Genomic DNA, 21,194 nt, shown 5'->3' on the forward strand with positions numbered 1-21,194 from the left:
ATAATTTCAAATAATCAAATTGGGGGTGTCTGATTCAGAGTCATGGCTTTATTCCTGGGTGATACCAGTACTGGATAGCTTGGTATAATTTCAAATAATCAAACTTGGGGTGCTTGGCTCACAGCTATGGTTTTATCCCTGGGTGACATCAATACTGGATGCATGGTATAATTTCTTAACAATGGGTTTGTTTTGTCATTTTAAAGCAACATGTACCAAGAAGGCATAACAATATATTTAAACATGTAAGGTTAGCCTGAATTGCTATTTCTGCAAGTCTACATAACTAAAATAAAGTAAGATAAGTCTGGATATGCATATTGTATGTTTGCATTTAAACAAGAAGCAATAGACAATGCTCATAATTTTATTTCTCAGTTATTTTTACTGTAAATTATACATTTAGAAATTATAATAAAAATGTGCTTGAACTTTGGCCTTTTAATCTCAACATTTTACATGTACACAAAATATATTAGAGAAGGACATAAGTATTTTTATATACTCCTTGCGAAAATTTTGATTCAGTAGTCCATATAGAACACCATTCAGGCAACTGTTAAAGTAAGCCATGTAGTAGGTTATACAAAATAACCAAATGGGTATATGTGGTCCAATCTTCTTAGGGTTAATGGCAACTGCCAAACCAATGAAATTTAGTGGGCCCCAACAAAGAGCAAAAAGTACAAAGACCATGAACATTGAAAAGAACTGTCGTAATTCATGTGATGTGAGCTTTTGTTTACTATCTTGTCTGGCTCTATACTTAACTCTAATCACCAGTGCCCAGATTCGTGTGTAGCAAAATAAAACAATACATATTGGGAAAATAAAATGAACAGTCACGATAGTAATGGTGAATTCTGAGCTTACACTCTGGGCTAAGGTACATGAAAATATACGTGGATCATACTGCAGAGAGTCAAAAATGAAATGTGGCACAACAGCTGCAAAGGTTATAATCCAGGTCAGTCCAAGCCAGCAGCATGTGTTTTTCCCATTATATACTTTTTTGTATATCTTATTATGGCAGATGTAGCAGTATCGGTTAATAGCGATTGCAGTGATGCTAAAGACTGAACCAGCAACACTCACAGACAAAATTAATCCGCTCGCTTTGCAGTAAGCTTCTCCTAAAGTCCATCCATCATAGAACATTGCACGTAAGGTCAAGGGATAAGAGAATATTGCAATTAGCAGGTCAGCCACTGACAAACTGACAACGAAGGTATTACCTGTTAAAAGAGAAACATTACATTATCAGAACACTTACATTTTATATATCTGAGTCAGAGAACTGTATTCACTGCTACTGATAATTTTGTCACTGTTAAGAACATTATTTATTTATTTGGCTAGTTATTTATTTATTTATTTATTGATCCTTTGTTGGCACGAAAACTGATTCTTAAGTGTGAAATGGATTAACACCCTTAGATTTACCCAGTCAGTCAAAATAATTTTTTTTTCTTGTTTGCAAATATTTTATAATATATAATAATATAAATATTATTATATATAAATATTTTATATGAATTTAAATGTTTTATTCTATTTGCCAGAGCCTTTGTTAAAACAAGCACATGAAAGTATGAAACTCTAGAGGATATGATTTTCCCATAATGTACAATTCACAGCAACATTTCTACCTCCTGTCATATCAGAAAAAAGAAAAAGATATGACTATATCCTATGTCCAGTCATTTATCATTGTTTGTACAGAACTGTTCCTAGTTGGCTTAAATGTGATTTTTAATTGACTTCTGTAAAATATTTTGAAGACAGGACAAAAGCTCTCAAATATAACGGCAGAATAGCTCTCAGCATAGGTTTTAGTTATTCCTGCATGAAATGGTTGCAATGTTATTTTATACTACTTTCCCTGAAAACAAACAATTTTCTGAACTGCAAACATTTCAGAGACTTCATAATGCAGGATGTAATAGTTAAAACCAGAAAAGACAATATTAAAGTTTAGATTCATTATAAACAACATAAAATAATGGCTGTGTACCACAAATAGAATCTATTTACTTAAACGATATAGTAACAGAAAAAAATAAGTTTTGAATATGGTGTGTGCGTGTGTGTGTGTGTGTGTGTGTGTGTGTGTGTGTGTGTGTGTGTGTGTTAGTGCGTGCGTGCGTGCGCGTGTGTGTGTGTGTGTGTCTGTGTTTTTGACTGCATGGGCAGAATATGTTTTTATTTCCTGCAGATGCTCTTAAATGGCTTATGGAGGAATATTTTTCCTCCAGAAAGTTTGGCTTTCCGTCTTGCAATATACACCATCACATTTGTATTCTTTCCTGTTTTATTTTATATCCTTTTTCTTCCTAGTGCCTGACAACAACCAGACCTCCTGTGACCCAGTCATCCCATTCATTCGATACCCTTGGATGAGATCTAATCATGGGAAGCCAGCATCCAATTAGCTACTAGGGTTTTCTAAGAGATATAGTAACAAAGGTGTGTGTGTGTGTGTGTGTGTGTGTGTGTGTGTGTGTGTGTGTGTGTGTGTGTGTGTGTGTGTGTGTGTGTGTGTGTCTGTGTATGTATAAATGTGTGTATGTGCATGGGTAGATGGGTAGAGTAAACCCAGTCATCCCAAGCATTCATTACCCTGGGATGAGTTCCAGACATAGAAATCCATCATCCACGTAGCTATTAGGGTTTTCTACTTAATCTCTCACCTCTGTGATCCCCACTGCAACTGATGGCCTTTGCCCACAATACAGACCTTCTTTACCTGGGTGCAACCTCATATCCGTGGCTCTGGCTTCAATGTGTACTGCTTGGCATGCATGCTCCTTCACATCTCGGCTGCTGCTGGCGTACCTTCAGGTAAGCCCAGTTTATTCATGGTATCAATGCAATAGTGCTTTTCTGCTTTTATCCCACAGGACGGGTGAGCTGGTGTCCGACCCTCACGCCTGTCCTCCCTCATCAGTTCCCGCTGTAAATGGATTGTTATTCATTCACAATATATCTGGAACATGGTCAAGGCTTCATCTCCAGTGCCACTGTGTCACCAACAAGTCTTTCATATTTTATTATACTTACCTCTAGTCTACCTCTTTAGTCCACATTATTTTTTGACATTTAATTCTATTTTTATATTTTTTTCTACACTCCATCACTTCCCTCTCCTCAATTTAAAATGCAGTTTCCCTTTCCCCATAACTATGGCCTATCCTTTATTATTAATAGATAGAAAGTATTACCTGTGTCCACACTATGACTCAGAAGTAGCAGGTGCAATGGCACAACAGGTAGAACACTTACCTTTGATGCTGAAAGACCAGAAGGCTGGAGGTTCTATTCCCACTCTAGGTTATTGTATTGCTGACACTGCAGTGCAACACCGGGGGGTGCTGCACTTCTGTGTCATTATTTGGATGGGATGCTAAACTGAGGTCGCATGTGTTGAGTTGATTGTAGCTTTGTTGGATGTAAAAGATCCCAAGCCATGTATCAAAAATATTACAAATAGTTCCCCAATGTCTTAACCAAAGTTCCCCTAGCAGTAGGAATACCACCTACTGTAGGGCCACCCCTGAAAAGTGGCCTCTAGCCTAGTGGGACCAACCTGGTCAACAAAGGATAAATAAAAGTGAGTAGATCCTATTTAATATGTCAATGTCTATGCCACATTATCTAATATTTTGCCAAAATGCACCTGAATTCTATTTGTGTTGTCCTTGTTTCTATGTAAGGAATTGGTACTGCTGACCTAGTATATATAAATAACTAGTTAAAATGAAGACTGCCGTCAGCTGCATGGGATTAAGGGATAAATCAGTAACTACAACCCAGATGACCTGATGGTTAAATCAGAGATGTGACATAGGTGACTAGAGGGTTCTTAAATAGGAAGGCAAAAGAAGATTCTCTTTTTTTCCTCATCGTACCATTTATGTCCCCTTGGTGACATTACCCAGCATATATGTCAAGGAATAGGTTCACAAGAAAAACCCAGTTGTCTCATTATGATGGTTCTTGCCTCTCTGCTCCACTACCCTACCAGTAAGGCATTTATAACCTAATGATTAACATGTATTTCCATATGAAGAAATGTGACCCTCCCAATAAAAGAACATATCCAGGGTGTACCATCAAACTGTGATGGCTCTGGAGAGAACACAGCAATTGGAAATACAGGATGAAATAAATATGAATAAGTATTTTATTTAGATGAAATAATACTAATAATTTACTAACATAAAGCTTTTACAATACATATCCAGTTGCTAGCTGTTATAAGTGACAAGACTGCACATTACATGTCAATATAAAATAATAACTGGTTCAATATCTACCACTGGGCACCTGAAATCAGCAGTGCTGGCCATTTTATGATTTTTGTGTCTCTCTCTGTATGTAAGACACTGTAATCACTGTGTGTAGCAATTTCAATGATGACTGCTACTTTGGTCTTCTTTTCGTGGTTTACTATATCTGTTTTTGGCATCTATTTTATGAACTGTTGGTAATGGGTGATCCCATGTGATAAAAACTTCATAATTTTCTATAATACTTTGTGGTTTATGTTTCCAGCACTTTTCAGCTACGTCAATATTATAATTTTTGCACAATCCCCAATGCAACAGTCTTGCCACATTATTATGCCTTTCAGTATACAGTCCTTCTGCCATTAGTGCATCACACCCAGCAGCAAGATGTGTGACTGTTTTCAATTCTGTTTTACAAAACCTGCATTTGTATGTTTCTCCAACATGTTCAATGTATTTTTTTAGACCAAGGTGTACACAGTGCACTATCCTGGGCCACCAATATCATCTTTTTGTTTACATTGACTTCTCCTTAACTATTCCTGCTTTAGATGCTGATCGATATGAGGTTGTTCCAGGAGTTTACTGTACTTACAACTATATTTATGCATCTCCCATATTTCTTGCCTTCTCATCTGATCCTTCACCTTAGTCTTTCTTTGTTTTTTTGGTACTTTCAGTTGCTGCCTGATTTTTATCTACTTCTGGTTTGATTTCCATTCCCACTTGCACCGATATGCTTCTGCTAAACTAAGCAGGAAGTCATCTTAGACTTGTTCTGCTTATGTTTTATGACTTCCACTATGCTTGGATCTTGTGAGGTCAGCAGATATGTATGCAGTCCTAAGAATGCAGATCTATACATGTAATCAATTTTGAGGAGGCCCATACCTCCTTCAGAACTGGCAATATATAATATTGGTATTCACTGATTTTTATAAATCATTTATTTAGCGTGAATCATTTTTCTTATTTTCCTGTCCAACTGATCCAATACCTTTTGGGGCCAGTCAATCACCCCAAAACTGTAAGTTAGAAAAAGAACTGGAAATTGGTTTATAGCTTGGATTTTCTTCCCAGATGTTAGGGCTGTTTTCAGTATTAAGCAACACAATAATACCACTGTAAAAAACAAAAAACACAAAAACAAAACACCTCAGAGCCAAAAACAGTATGACTGCAAATTAGCTTTACTGGTGCTTCCTGGTACCTCAGCTACTGCCTTCGAGAGAACAAATACACATAAGCGGCCTTTTTAAATACAAACCGATTACCACTTAATTATCAAATAGTGTTTCAATTAAAACCCTCATAAAATATCCACAATTAAAGTGCCCACATTTAAAGTGCCTATCCATCCACTTTTTTACAATTTTTTATCTCTCACCACATTCCCCCCCAAAAATTATATACACTACAACCCTTCATCATTAATATATTCATATACAAATGTAAAACATTCGTCATCATCATCATCATTTTCTTTCGGCTGTTCCCGTTAGGGGTCGTCACAGCAGATCATCTGTTTCCATTTCTTCCTGTCCTCTGCATCTTCCTCTGTCACACCAACCACTTGCATGTCCTCTCTCACCACATCCATAAACCTTATCTTAGGCCTTCCTCTTTTCCTGTTACCTGGTAGCTTCATCCTTAGCATCTTTTTCCCAATATACTCTGCATCCCTCCTCAGCACATGTCCAAACCAATGTAATCTTGCCTCTCTGGCTTTGTCTCCAAACCTTCCAACCTGGGCTGACCCTCTAATATACTTATTTCTAATCCTGTCCACCCTCGTCACACCCAGTGCAAATCTTATCATCTTTAACTCTGCCACATCCAGCTCTAACTCCTGCCTTTTTGTCAATGCCACTGTCTCCAACCCATATAACATAGCTGGTCTCACTATCCTCTTGTTAGACCTTCCCTTTCACTCTTACTGGTACTCATCTGTCACAAATCACTCCTGACACTCTTCTCCACCCACTCCATCCTGCCTGTACTCTCTTCTTCACCTCTCTTCCACACTCACCATTACTCTGAACCATTGATCCCAAGTATTTAAACTTATCCACCTTCGCCACCTCTACTCCTTGCATCCTCACCATTCCTCTATCTTCCCTCTCATTCACACTCATATATTCTGTCTTAGTCCTGCTGACCTTCATCCTCTTCTCTCTAGTGCATATCTTCATCTCTCCAGGGTCTCCTCCACCTGTTCCCTACTCTCACTACAGATCACAATGTCATCTGCAAACATCATAGTCCACGGGGACTCCTGTCTGATCTCGTCTGTCAACCTGTCCATCACAATTGCAAATAAGAAAGGTCTCAGAGCTGATCCTTGATGTAATTCCACCTCTACCTTAAACGCAGCTGTCACTCCCACCGCAGACCTCACCACTGTCACACTACCCTCATACATATCCTGCACCACTCTTACATACTTCTCTGACACTCCAGACTTCCTCATACAGTACCACTACTCCTCTCTAGGCACCCTGTCATATGCTTTCTCTAAGTCTACAAAAACACAATGCAACTCCTTCTGATCTTCTCTGTACTTCTCCATCAACAATCTCAGAGCAAACATCGCATCTGTAGAGCTCTTTCCTGGCATGAAACCATACTGCTCATCACTAATCATCACGTCCTTTCTTAACCTAGCTTCCACTACTCTTTTCCATAGCATCATGCTGTGACTGATCAGTTTAATCCCTCTGTAGTTACTACAGCTGTGCACATCACCCTTATTCTTAAAAATCGGTACCAAAACACTTTTTCTCCATTCCTCAGGCATCCTCCCACTTTCCAAGATTTCATTAAACAATCCGGTTAAAAACTCCACTGCCATTTTACCTAAACACCTCCATGCTTCCACAGGTATGTCATCTGGACCAACAGCCTTTCCGTTCTTCATCCTCTTCATAGCTATCCTTACTTCCTACTTGCTAATCCACTGCACTTCATGATTCACTATCCGCACAACATCCAACCTTCTCTCCCTCTCATTCTCTTCATTCATCAACCCCTCAAAGTACTCTTTCCATCTGCTCAACACACTCTCCTCGCTTGTGAGGATGTTTCCCTCATTATCCTTTATCCCCTTTACCTGCTGCACATCTTTCCTAGCTCAGTCCCTCTGTCTAGCCAACAGGTCCTTTTCTCCCTCCTTAGTGTCCAACCTTTCATACAACTCTTCATATGCCTTATCCTTAGCCTTCACCACCTCTCTCTTTGCCATGCACCTCATACTCCTGTCTACTTTCTTCATCTCTCTGTCAATCCCACTTCTTCTTTGCCAACCTCTTTCTCTGTATACTCTCTTGTACTTCCTCATTCCACCGCCATGTTTCCTTGTCGTCCTTCCTCTGTCCAGATGTCATACCAAGCACCTTTCTAGCCGTCTCCCTTACTAGCTCTGCTGTAGTTACCCAGCTATTTGGTAACTCTTCACTGCCACCCAGTGCATGTCTTAACTCTTCCCTGAACTCCACCTCACAATTACCCTTTTTCAATTTTCACCATTTGATCCTTGGTGCTGCCCTCACACTCCTCCTCCTCTTCTTGATCACCAACGTCATCGTACAAACCACCATCCTATGCTGCCTAACTAAACTTTTCCCAGTCACCACTTTACAGTTTCTATTCTCCTTCAAACTGGCCCTTCTACATAAGATATAATCCACCTGTGTGCATCTTCCTCCACTCTTGTATGTCACCCTATGCTCCTCCCTCTTGTTAAAATATGTATTCACCACAGCCATGTCCATCCTTTTCACAAAATCCACTACCATCTGGCCTTCTGCATTCCTTTACTTAACACCATACCTGCCCATCACGTCCTCATCCCCTCTGTTCCCTAAATACAGCAAATACATCCAAAGTTGTATTATGAACCTGCAATCAGGTCATAGAATAAGATTAATTTCCAAGTTTAATCCACTTGATACAAAGTTCTGAAATTAATAATAAACTTAGTTTCCATTTGCAACAACCTCTGTACATAATCACCTCCCTGAGTGTAATCAGGTTTGGCCAAAATGCTAAAGAAAAAACTGCTGTCAGAGCCAGCATGTGCAGAATAGAAATGTTGGGCCACTGGGTAATCCAACTTGGCATTCCTTATATCCTCCAAATGTTCCAATATCTGTCTCTTAACAACTCTTTTATCTTGCCCAGCATACCACCTAGTAGGTGTACATCCATAGCCTAGGAGGTACACCACTCCACATGAACAACAATTAAACCGGCCAACAGCTCTATAGGTTGTACCATTAATCCTACTGCCATTTAAATTTTTAATCCTAATACATACCTTGCATCTCCCACATGGAACAGATCTGAACTGAGTTCCTTTCCCTTAGAATCTTCTTAAATTTAGCAATTCCTTCAAATTTAGAGACCTACTACATGAAAATGGCACCCTCTCAGGAAAAATTCTGTTTAGACTATGTCTGACAGTAGGCCAAAACCTTATGACTAACTCCCTCAATATTTTAGAAAAAGGAGAAAACCTATTGATAAAGAAAACATTTTCTTCCCCTTCTACTTCCATATTCCTGTCCAAACAAACTTCATCACCATAGTCCCATGTCCCTTTGTATGCACTTCCCACTATGGAATCTCCTCTTCCCTTCATTTCTGCCTTTTTAAATACATACAAAGCGCAACCTGTGCTTAATAACGTGTTCCTGACTCTATCAAACTCTTTATCAAACATATTGAAAATGCATTTGTACTCCCCCATAATGTAAAGAGCTTAAAAGATGTGGAGGGTGCATACTACTGACACAAAGAAAATTATTTACAGCTGTTTTTCTTTTGAAAAAGGCCTAAAATGCACTTTGCTTTTCCTTCCAACAAAAAAATTCAATGTCAAGAAACTGCATATTTTTTTTGTGTGTGCCATACGTGAACTTTAACCCCCATGCATTTTTATGGAGCTCCTCCATAAACCTATCAAACTTACCTATGTCACTTTTGCATATGAAAATAAAATCACCGATGTAACACTTGTAAATGACTACATGATGAGAGTAAAACCTGCTGTTGTAAATGAATGAGTTCTCAAAGTAACCCATAAAAATGATGGGCATACGAGAGGGCAAAAGGGTTTTTTTGTTTTTTACTGTTTTCAGTATTAATTTTAGTCTTCTAAAATATCCCTTACTAAGTTTTATTTGCATTTGTTTAGATTTATTTGTTCATTCTTCATCAGTTCCCAAACACTTATGCAGTCCTTCTTGCTCAAGTTCCTTTATATCACATTTCTGTCCCAGACAGCTATCCTGCTTTAAAGGCTTCTTTCGCACATTTATCACAACCAAATGACATTCTTATATAATCTGAGAAAGTTTTAACCACTTGCAGTTGTACTTTTAGCTCCTCTTTTGATGAACTATAACTTTCAAATCATCCACAAAAAGAAGATAAGTCTTTATACTTTGTTGCTTTCTGGGAGCTAAATTGCAGCCATGACTTAATCTGTTAAGTAGAAAACTTTAATGTTTAAGGGCAAGACAAAAATGCAGCAGTGACAAAAGAGTCACCCTGGAATATCCCCCTTTGAATTTTTATCCCTGAGAAAATAGTTTGTCCTTTATCATGGCATAGCTACAAAGTGGTTTGCTACTATTTCATAGTCAATGTTATGTAATTGATCAATATAGGGTGTATCTTGTACATTTGTAAGTGCTCCTTCATCCATAAATGTGGGATGTTGTCAAATATTCTTTTGTATTCTATCCATGCCATGTTTTAGTTTTTTCCCCTTTTTTACAATTCTCCATTATGGCTTTATTTAACAACAAATGGTATGTTGTTTCATAAGACTTTCTTTTATTACCCTTTTGTTCTATTGCCATGGTTGAGTTTTCTTATAAATGACTATAAACTCTGTGTGCATCAATTCCAATGTATAGTTTATATGTTGTAGGAAGGAAAATTATTGGTCTATAGTTTTTAGGATATCTTTCAGGTTCACTTTTAAGGAAGAGTATCATTTTTCCTGTTGTTAACTACGTTGGCATATGTTTGGGGTGCACATATAAATAGTTCTTACTCATGGCTAAACCTTCATGTAAAGATGTTGATACTTTTAGCTGAAATTAGGTATTGCATCTGGGCCTGGAGTTTTCCAATTAAGAGGTTTTTTTAATTTTGTTTCAATTCTGTAGCTGTTACTTCATACCATTTCTTATCCTATACATTAGAACTTCTTATTCTGCCTTTTACTTCTTCTGTCCATTCGGTTCCTCAGGATCTTCATAGATATTTCTTGAAAATGTGTCTACTTTGTTTTGGTGGCGCTTCTGTTCCTTTTGCCTTGTTTCCTAATTATGTATAAAACTACTTTTTTGGGTCATCAATCAATTGCTTATTTTGTACTTTTTCTTTATATTTATCTGCGTATCTTCAAAGTTTTTCTACCTGTGCCGATATTTTTAGTTTATGATTTGCAACTGTGCACGATTGATCTTGGTCTGTTCTGATACTTCAAATGGCTTTTATCACATTTATCTTTCTGAGTATTTTTGTTGATCTGTTTCCACTTCTGACTCTTCTGACAGCAATATTTCTTGTCTGAATTGCTTTATATATTTTTTTTCTATTCAATACTTCAATGAAGGTTTTTGATTTCTCCCCTTCCTTCCCCTTAATGCTCTGTGTCTTTGTGGTAAGACTTTATCTGTTATTAATTTAGCTGGGCAGTAATGTATCCTATTTAATTCTATTATATTGCATGAATTTCTATGAACAATCTTGATTACTGTGCTCACTTGTTTTATCAAACTTCTTACTTTTGGCTCTTACTGACTTTTTGTATTTTGTTTCTTTTATTAATCTTAATATGTATATCCATCTCTATTAAATTAAGCAACCCTGCACCTAGATCATTTTCTTCTAAACTAAGGGCACATTCTATGTTCTCCATTTCCTGCAGGCGTTCTACAGAGAGTTCCAGAATATCTTCCTGTACCATATTCTCTTAAGCTCCATCCTGTGTAATCCATTGCCCTTTCATATGGGAACTCACTGGCCTATCACCCCACAACATTGACTGCATCAGCGTTGCCACAGTTTCCTGTTCCTTCCTTTGCTCCACTGGTTTCTCCTTAATTTGAGGACTCATTGTTCTATCATGCTGGGATGTTATTAGAGTTAGATTTCCTATACTAAATCATTCACTTCACAGGTAATCCATAACTTCAGTTTTTATTTCTTTAAGTTCTCCATTACTAATCCTTTTTTTCTACTTTCCCCCTTTGACTTCTTATTATTTGTATCATAAACTTTTCTATATCCAGATTCATTTGCTTGTATTTCTCTTCAAATATCTTTGGTGCTGCTTTTTTATATCGATTTGTTTTTCTTTCTCCTTTGCGTAAGGATTGCACTATATTAAATCTCTTTTTCTTTCCCATGTCCATATTTCTTATCCAACTGTCTCCTACTCCTACTTTTTCTCCTTACTTGGTGGACTCATTGTTCCAATATGCTATGACTTAACCTGTGTTAATCTTTCTACACTAAATCCTTCACTTCACAGATATGCCATAACTTCAGTTGCTATTTTTTTTAACTTCTACTTTACTAATCTTTTGTTCTACATTCCTCCTTCGTGATCTTATTTTTGGCTCTCTTTTATGCTGTCACAGACGCATGTTGTTGAATGTGTCTTTGTCAAACTGAAAAGTGCGAAAAGGCAAAATAGCAAAGCGACTTTTCAGCGAATTGTTTCCCTGGAAAATAATTTGTTTGGCCGCTTTCGCTACTTTGCCTTTTCGGCACTGCAGTGCGATCTCGGAGTCGGTATATTTAAGTAAGGAGGGTGTGAGGGGCACAGCCCTCCATGTCGGGGGGTGTGTGTTTTACAGTTTTTTTTTTTTTTTTTTTTTTTTTTTTGTTTCGGAACAACGATTTTTTTTCCCTTGGAAAAAAAATCACTGTTCTGAGGTTTCGACATTGTAAGCTTTCACTTACATGGGGGCGATTATGTGTTGTTTGCTCTTCTGAGCATGCAATATCATAATACAGACCCTTATTTTTTTGTATAGTGAAATTTTTCATATCTGGCTGCCTTTGCCTCTATTTCTATTTGAATATCTTTGGAGCTGCATTTTTTTATTGATTAATTTGGCTTCCTCCTTTGAATAAATATAGTACCATATCAGATCTCTCTTTCTTTCACATTTTTTTTCCTACCTTTCAAAAATCTCTAGAATTTGTTGTTTATATTTTCACATGTCCTCACTTATTGTTTTTCTAAATGGCCCAAGGTTTCTTGATGTATATAATATTTTTCATGAATCTGTTGTATTAATTAACTCAAATTTACATGTGAAGCGTTTGCCAGTTTTTCTTATGCAAGTATTTTTCTTTCCTTTAATTTTTTTCTTAATCTTTTTGTATATCTTCTGCCTGGAAATTCTGGGTTTCTTACATAATTTTAACAATACATCATTTTTTTCTTATCCACAATTGTCCACTCTATCATCTTTATGGCTCTTTTTTTGGACTGTCAGTTTTTGTGTTTTTTGTAGATAACTATTTCCTTCTACAACAGGTGCACCTACCAAGATTGGGTTGTTTTTTTATCTTGGAACTTGTACACCCAGCTGTCTTTTTTTATTTTTTAACCTACTTCTGTCCATGATATATGCCATTTAAAATACAATCTATATATCATTGTCATCTTGGTAAGATTTTGTAAAAACAAGGTCCGCCTCATGAAGGTACTCACCAAGTCTTGAGCATTTTATTTATTTATTTATTTATTTATTTTACATTTGATGACCGGAATAATCCGACTGGACATGTGTCCATTTACAGCAGAGGCTCGGGGAGAAAAGCTACAATTCTTATACAGAAATAGCCAAGAAAAAGCTCTACAAGGCTTATGTAGAATATTTAACATTGATTATAAAGGTATTATTTTTACATACGAAAACTGTACAACAACTTAACAATTAGAATCCACATGTTTTGACATATCTTACATTTAAAAATAAGGATGAGGCATAAATTCATTTCCAACAATACTACTCTCCTTTGCTTGATTTCATCCGCTCTTCATTCGGAGTAGTTTCAGTGATAAAGCATTATACCATTTAAATTAAAACATTGAAGTTCAAGTACAGGTTAAGTAGATGCAAAATATCGTCAAACGGCTATCCCATTTTCTGAACATATCTCAAATGATAATACAGTGTGGGTTGTTATAATGGTTAAGGTGTTTTCTTACAGAAAAAAGGTATACAGTTTGTCACTTTTGAAAGGAAAATGAGCTAGGTTTAAAATGGCTCACTAGGGCAGCTAGCCTAGTACTTACCTATGATCAGTTACATTGTGAAGAAGTTTCTGTTCTTAGCACCCTCTTCCTTACTTTCACTGGTTAGAAACAGAGAAGGAAACCAATTGGACTGAAGTACAATATATCAAGAACAGCTGGGCTGAAAAATGTTATGACTGGTAAAGGAAGCACTGGATGGGGGCCAGGACAATGGCATCAAAAACACATAATCAAGACCTCCTCCCTTCTTTTTTTCCTGCAAGCAGGAATCTGTATGATTTGTTGACAGGTGGAGTGAGATGGAGAAAAAATTATAGTACTGATGAGAAGAAGAAAGATGATGTCATGAGACCAGCCCACACCTTTGAAGAGTAACTGAAACTCAGAATATTGTTTCATTTTCTTGAAGCCCTTGAATGTTTCCAGAAACATTTTACCACATACGCCCGGTTAAAGAAACTCCAGCTCTACTCAGTGGCATACCGCCTGCTCAGAGGCGATCTGTGCCTGACGTATAAAGCCATGTCCAACCCAGAATTAATGGACATGCTGCACCTCAGAAAATCCAAATCCCATTGAGCTACTCGCTCGAGAGACTTGAACCTCAGCACTGATATAAATAGGAAATGCTGGAGGGACAGATTCATAACCCAAAGGCTCCCTTCACTGTGGAATAAAATCCCAGTCCAGGTTAGGCAGAGTCCCTCATTGACTCTCTTCAAGAGGAATCTTGATGAGTGGATGGGAGATAGTAGGTTTACCCCAGGTATCACTTCTGTGTCACTGTTAGACAGAGGCACAATATACTAACCTCGAAAAAGGGAATAGAAAAATTCATATAAAATGGGTGGCGAAAGCCAAACACACTCTGACTAGGCTTATAAATGCCCTAGGGCAGATAGCCTAGTATGAACCTATGAACCTATATACAAGTCAACTGCAAAATGTAATTACTGAGCTCAGATGTATCACGTAAGCTAGCTTTAGGTGAAAGACTAGAAAACTGAAGTGGGTAAAGGAATTTTATAAATTAAGTCAAGAAAATTGTTACTTAAAGTGGTTATGGCACAGCTGGAGAAAATTCTAGTTCAGGCTATATACAGAGCTAGGCCCAGATCATCTGAGATTTAGTGAGTTATATGGGAAAGCCAATCATGTCATGTGCAGGCTTACTAAGAATCTACGAACCTGTGAACCTGTATTAAAGTTGTTTGTAAATATAAACATTAAACAGGTTACTAAATATAGTTTTAGAAGGTTTAAAGAATTTGCACTTAAAGAAACATGCTTAATACTACCAGGAATTTCTGAGATGTAATTAAGGAAGAAAGGAATGATACACATGCGATGCTTTACCACCTGTGATTCAAATGACTAAATAATTTTAATTTTTAAAGTAATTTGTAAGATTGTAAACGAATCTAGTCATTTGAAATGTTTGAATGTGCTTGAAGAGCTTTAAGTACAGGCCAGAGGTGCATGGACCAGTTAAATAATAAGATTGTGTTGAGAAATCTGAATTGTCTTTATATCCAGTAGAAGATTTAGTGTCTTTGTGGACTTAGAGAAAGCACATGACAGGGTGCCTAGAGAGGAGTTGTGGTATTGTATGAGGAAGTCAGGAGTGGCAGAAAAGTATGTAAGAGTGGTACAGGATATGTACGAGGGTAGTGTGACATTGGTGATGACTGTGGTGGGAGTGACAAATACGTTTAAGGTGGAGGTGGAATTACATCAAGGATCAGCTCTGAGCCCTTTCTTATTTGCAGTGGTGATGGACAGGTTGTCAGATGAGATCCAACAAGAGGCCCTGTGGACTATGATGTTTGCAGATGACATTGTGATATGTAGTGAGAGTAGGGACCAGGTTGAGGAGACCCTGGAGAGGTGGAGATATGCTTTAGAGAAGAGAGGAAGGAAGGTCAGCAGGGCTAAAACAGAATATATGTGTGTGTAAATGTGAGGGAGGGTAGAGGAATAGTGAGGATGCAGGGAGTAGAGTTGGCAAAGGTGGATGAGTTTAAGTACTTGGGATCAACAGTTCATAGTAATGGTGAGTATGGAAGAAAGGTGAAGAAGAGAGCACAGGCAAGGTGGAATGGGTGGAGAAGTGTGTCAGGAGTGATTTGTGACAGATGTGTACCAGCAAGAGTGAAAGGGAAGGTCTACAAGAGGGTAGTGAGACCAGCTATGTTATATGGGTTGGAGATGGTGGCATTGACGAAAAGGCAGGAGTCAGAGCTGGATGTGGCAGAGTTAAAGATGTTAAGATTTGCACTGGGTGTGACTAGAATGGACAGGATTAGGAATAAGTATATTAGAGGGTCAGCTCAGGTTGGACAGTTTGGAGATAAAGCAAGTGAGGCGAGATTGCATTGGTTTGGACATGTGCTGAGGAGGGATGCTGGGTATATTGGGAAAAGGATGCTAAAGGTGGAGCTGCCAGGTAAGAGGAAAAGAGGAAGGCCTAAGATAAGGTTTATGGATGTGGTGAGAGAGGACATGAAGGCGGTTGGTGTGAAAGAGCATGATGCAGAGGACAGGAAGAAATGGAAACAGATGATCCGCTGTGGTGACCCCTAACAGGAACAGCCGAAAGAAGATGATGATAAGATTTAATGCAAAATGGTTTTGCCAAAATGGAAACATAAAAAAAGCTAGAAAACTGAAGTGGGTAAAGGAATTTTATAAATTAAGTCAAGAAAATTGTTACTTAAAGTGGTTATGGCACAGCTGGAGAAAATTCTAGTTCAGTAGATGAGTCAAGTCTTTTAAAATTAGTTTTGTAAATAATATAAATTTTGATTATTTAACTAAGATTTGCTGTGTGTACTGGTGCAGTCTGCTTGCTGACCATGTCTTAAACTCTCTGTAAAGCAGCTACGGAAATAGGCCCAGAAAATGAATGAGTCAAAGTTTAAGACCAAATCATGTAGCGGTTTAAATCATTTGTGATTTTTGACTAAAATAAAGACATCTGATTTTTTTCTGAATGATGTTTAAAAATTATTTTTGCAGCCTCTGTACAAATATGTCATGCTATCTTTTATACAATGCTAATTTAAATAAATGAAGCAGACTGGATCTAGGCTAGGAGGCAGCATATCTGATGACTTTAAAGTCATTTGAAACTTGTTGAAAGGTAGAAAAAACACTTTGAAGAATTCACAAATCTTGTGGATATATAATCCACTACAGAGATAGTGCCAGAAGCAGATAACAGAGATGGATTAACTTCAGCAAATGAGATTACTGTGGTAGTTAAATAGTTCCACTGTGACAAGGATGTGAGAGAGGATGAACTTCATCCAAAAATGTTGAAGGTGCTGTACATTGTTGGGGTGCCATAGTTAACATTCATTTTTATTTTCTGTGAAATGCTGGGAAAATGCCTCAGGATTAACAAACTTAGATAGACATTTTTAAAAGGGGGACTGGATGGTGCAGTACACTCTTAGGGTGATTAAAGTTTACAACTTCCCTGGAAGAACATATACCAAGGTGCTGAAAAGAGACTTCACCCAACAGTCTTGCAGATTCCATCTTAGCTATGGAACACTAAATCAACTTTTTGTCATTGTACAAATACTGTTAGAAGGGTGATACAATTTTATCTATGCTAGCCACATATGCTTTGTGGACATGGAGAAGCTATGAGATTGTATACCCAGAATGTGTTCTGTGAGGTACTATGCCATTAGGATCCTGAATTTCAGGACTGACAGTTATATCCACATTCTCTACACTAAATCTGTGGCATTCAAAGTGGAAATATGACACCCGCAAAAGTGTCCATTGTCTTCCCTTCTGTTTATGACACATGTTTCTGCCTTCTTATGGCATCATCAGCACAGCATAAGAGGAATGTTTGACTTTTGGAAACACGGAAACATACATGTCCACAGCTAGAGGCATTTGGTTTTATTGGCCTGAAATTGTCCATAAATAGATCTAAAACTAAAAGTAAAAGAAAAAGTCATGGACATTCAGAATTGCCATTTAGCTGAAACACCTGATATCCTTAATGGGTAATTTGTACATATCCCATGTTGCCTCTGATACAAGAGATTTAAGGTATCACACAGTGAAAAGTCTAGCTTTGCTAGATTTTTCTTTTTGTGTTTTTTAACCAATTGTTTTTTCTGTGTGACCTTTTTACTCATTGTTTTAGTTTGTTAGTTGGGATATTTTGTAGACACCCTAATGGATATCAGTTGAGTACGACAACCCTGTGTTTCCAAAAGTCAAACATTCTTCTTATGCTGTGTTGATGATGCTATAACAAGGCAAAAACATGCATGTCCACAGCTAGAGGGTTTTGGCTTTATTGGCCTGAAATTGTCCATAAATAGACATAAAAGAAAAAGTCATGGACATTCAGAATTACCATTTAGCTGAAACACCAGACATCCTTAAATTGTAATTTGCATATATCCCATGTTGCCTCTGATAAAAGAGGTTTAAGGTTTCACACAGTGGAAGGTCTAGCTTTGCTAGATTTTTCTTTTTTGTGTTTTTTAGCCAGTTGTTTTTTTCTGTGTGACCTTTTTACTCATTGTTTTAGTTTTTTAGTTGAGATATGTTGTAGACACCCTAATGTTTGTGGATATCAGTAGGTATGGCAACCCTGTGGTACCAAAAGTCAAATATTCCTCTTATGCTGTGCTGATGATGCAATAAGAAGGCAGAAACATTCATGTGCACAGCTAGAGGGGGTTGGCTTTATTGACCTGAAATTGTCCATAAATAGTCTTTAAAGTAAAAGTAAAAAAAAAAGGTCATGCACATTCAGAATTGCCATTTAGCTGAAACACCTGATATCCTTAAAGAGTAATTTGCATATATCCCATGTTGCTTCTGATACAAGAGGTTTTTGGTATTCCATAGTGGAAAGTCTAGCTTTGTTAGATTTTTCTTTTTGTGTTTTTTAACCAATGTGTAGGAGATGAAATATAGCAGCATCAGTAACTAATAAAAGAGCTATAAAGTCTCCAAACCACTATTCAAACTCAGATCGCATGTGTCATAGTTAGGGCGTTACTCCATATATCCTACCATTGCAGGTATGTTTACTTTTCTTATTTAAAATGCTTCAAATTCTAGTTTTGAAAAATGTCATTGAACCTGTTGAGTATTATTTGCCCCAAGCAGTGAATAAAGAACAGCTACAGTCATTTCCCAGCATAAGGGAAGACCTTCCACAGACAAGAACAATTATAGCCCCCTAAGTCTGACCAGCCTCCTATGGAAAGATTTATCATGGCATTAACCAATAAGGACATAGGAAATCTGAAAACACTGGTTCCATCTCAGTTTAGATGCATCAAAACAGGTAATGCTTACTCATCCTGGTGGACCTATTTGAAAAGGTCACTAAAGCAGCGGATGAAGGCAAAATAGTACACACCACACACCTCAACCTGTCGAAAGCTTTTGACACAATTCCTCACTCAGGCATAGTAGAAAAGCTAAATAAACTGGAAATAAACCCCTATCTCACCAACTAGATTGCCAGTTGGTGTACAGATGGAACAGAGGAAATCAAAATAGGAGCATTTACCTCCACAAGAGACCAGTCATCAGTGGAGTCCCCATGGTTCTGCGCTGGGAATTCTCCTGTTTAGCATTTACTTCTCTGAAGTAATAGTCATAACAAAGGGCTCTGACTGACTATGTTTTCAGATGACTGCAAACTAGGAGTAGTCAGTGAATCACCCAATGACTTAGCCATCCTTCAGGAAGGTTTGTCCCAAATAAATAACTGACACCAATATCATGCACTGAAACTAAATGCCAAAAATTGCATTATTGTATACTTTGTGACGTCATCTTCCCTGGGGAAATACTACATTGACAATAAGTCCCTAAGCTATGACCCAGTTGTTCAGCATTTGGGACCTTATATGGACAGTGATGTAACTTTTGACTAACATGTCTATTGTCATAATAAAGTCCTTCTATATTGCACAACTTATAATCAAATGGATTGTGTGTAGATCTAAAGATGTCATTGTTTCCCTTTACTCAGCCCTCATTAGGCCAGTCATTAAGTATAATGCTTCCTTTTGCATTTATCTTCCCAGAAAGATTCCCACAGAGATACCTTACTAAAGGGATATAAGGCCTAAATAATATGTCCTATACTGACTGACTTAGAGCCCTGACACTATATTTGGTATCCTACAAACTGCTAAGCAGTGACCTGTGTCTAGCATACAAGGCATCCTCTAATCCAGTACTGATGGATTTATTGCACATCAGCAAGGCAAATGGCATCATAAATACTTGGTTTAGGGATCTAAACCTGTTCTGCAACATCAACAGAATGGTTTGGAGGGACAGGTATATCTCACAGATGATACCACTACTTTGGAACAGCCTTCTTATCCTTGTAAAAAATCACATCCATGTCCATATTCAACTTGTATCTATGGACAAGAAACAGGACATTTACTTCAGGACTGCCCCCTGTATTACAGATAGACAGAGACAGCTCCTAAATGCTTTATCCCATGCTTGGGTCTCCTCAAATTATCTATGGTATGATCCTAGTTATTCTCCCTAAGGTTAATATGTAATTATCAACAATGGGATGTGCAAGGCAAATCTCTAACCAAAATGGATAGGCTAATTTGAGCACCAAAAAAAGGAAATTAGCTAGGCTTAAAATAGCCTACAAAGGCAGCTAGCCTAGTAATTACCTATGAATCCATTAACCTATCTGATTTATCTTCTGCTGGTATCACTATGAATGATAAAACCTCTCCTCTGATTAAAATCTTTACAAGCATAAGACGGGTGTGTTCTCTATCACCCTATTTGTTTTTTCTATCTTTTGAGCCTTTCCTTGCTGAAGATAACTTTACCAACTTGTTTATCATATCACCTCATTCTCTGATTTTATGCTTCTATATTTTCAGAATCCATCCAGCTCTTTGCTTCAGTTATTAAAGGTAGTCAGAATTACAATAAAATATTGAATCTATAATTTACACTACATTAAGATGGCCTTCTTTCCCTGAGCAATAGTAACTAGATATTAAACTTACCCCATACCATCAGGATATCTCATTAAATGAACTCAAGTATTGATGTGTTAAAAATAAAGTCACATCCATACTTTCCTTGGAGTCACCAAAAACATAATCTTGAAAAGATCAGAGCTGATCTAGACTGTCAGATTTAAATTAACTTTATTAGCAAGAGTTTTTCTTGTTAAGATGAATATTTCCAATGATTTTTTTATTTTTGTAACAATTCAATTTCTCATTTCCCAAATAAGTGCTTTAAATATATTACCAAACTAATCTATACCTTTACATGAAACAAATGAAAAAAAAAAATCAAAGGGTAAGTCCAAATGTTTTTTGTGACCCAAAACTGAGAGGCAGATTAAAAATTCCAAATACTTCTCTATTGTAATCAATTTCAACAATAGTCAAGCTTTTCTATGTCTTTGGTTGGCTTAAATAGTCACCAGAAAATATTCCTCTTTGTGGCTTGGTAGTTTTATCCTTAGTAAGTGGTCTGGGTTCTCACATATATTGTTATATTTAAAAAAATATATGAACATTTTCAGTAAACTCCCTTCATCTGCCAAACTTCTGATATTA

The 21,194-nt window shown here is 37.2% G+C and overlaps 1 protein-coding gene across 1 annotated transcript in view; it reads right to left on the minus strand.

Annotated features, from left to right (window-relative positions):
* Positions 1 to 264: 264 nt before the first annotated feature.
* LOC122787985 (D(5)-like dopamine receptor) overlaps positions 265 to 21,194 on the minus strand; it is a 114,847-nt gene continuing 93,917 nt past the window's right edge. Inside the window, exons 4-5 of the mRNA XM_044054912.1 lie at positions 483 to 1,235; positions 265 to 320 (exon numbers count right to left, since the gene is read on the minus strand). Coding sequence (XP_043910847.1) covers positions 265 to 320; positions 483 to 1,235 — 809 coding nt within the window. The remainder of the gene's footprint in view (positions 321 to 482; positions 1,236 to 21,194) is intronic.

Source organism: Protopterus annectens, chromosome 13.part0 (assembly GCF_019279795.1).
Source record: "Protopterus annectens isolate FY-2018-M chromosome 13.part0, PAN1.0, whole genome shotgun sequence".
NCBI classification, from domain to species: Eukaryota; Metazoa; Chordata; order Ceratodontiformes; family Protopteridae; genus Protopterus; species Protopterus annectens.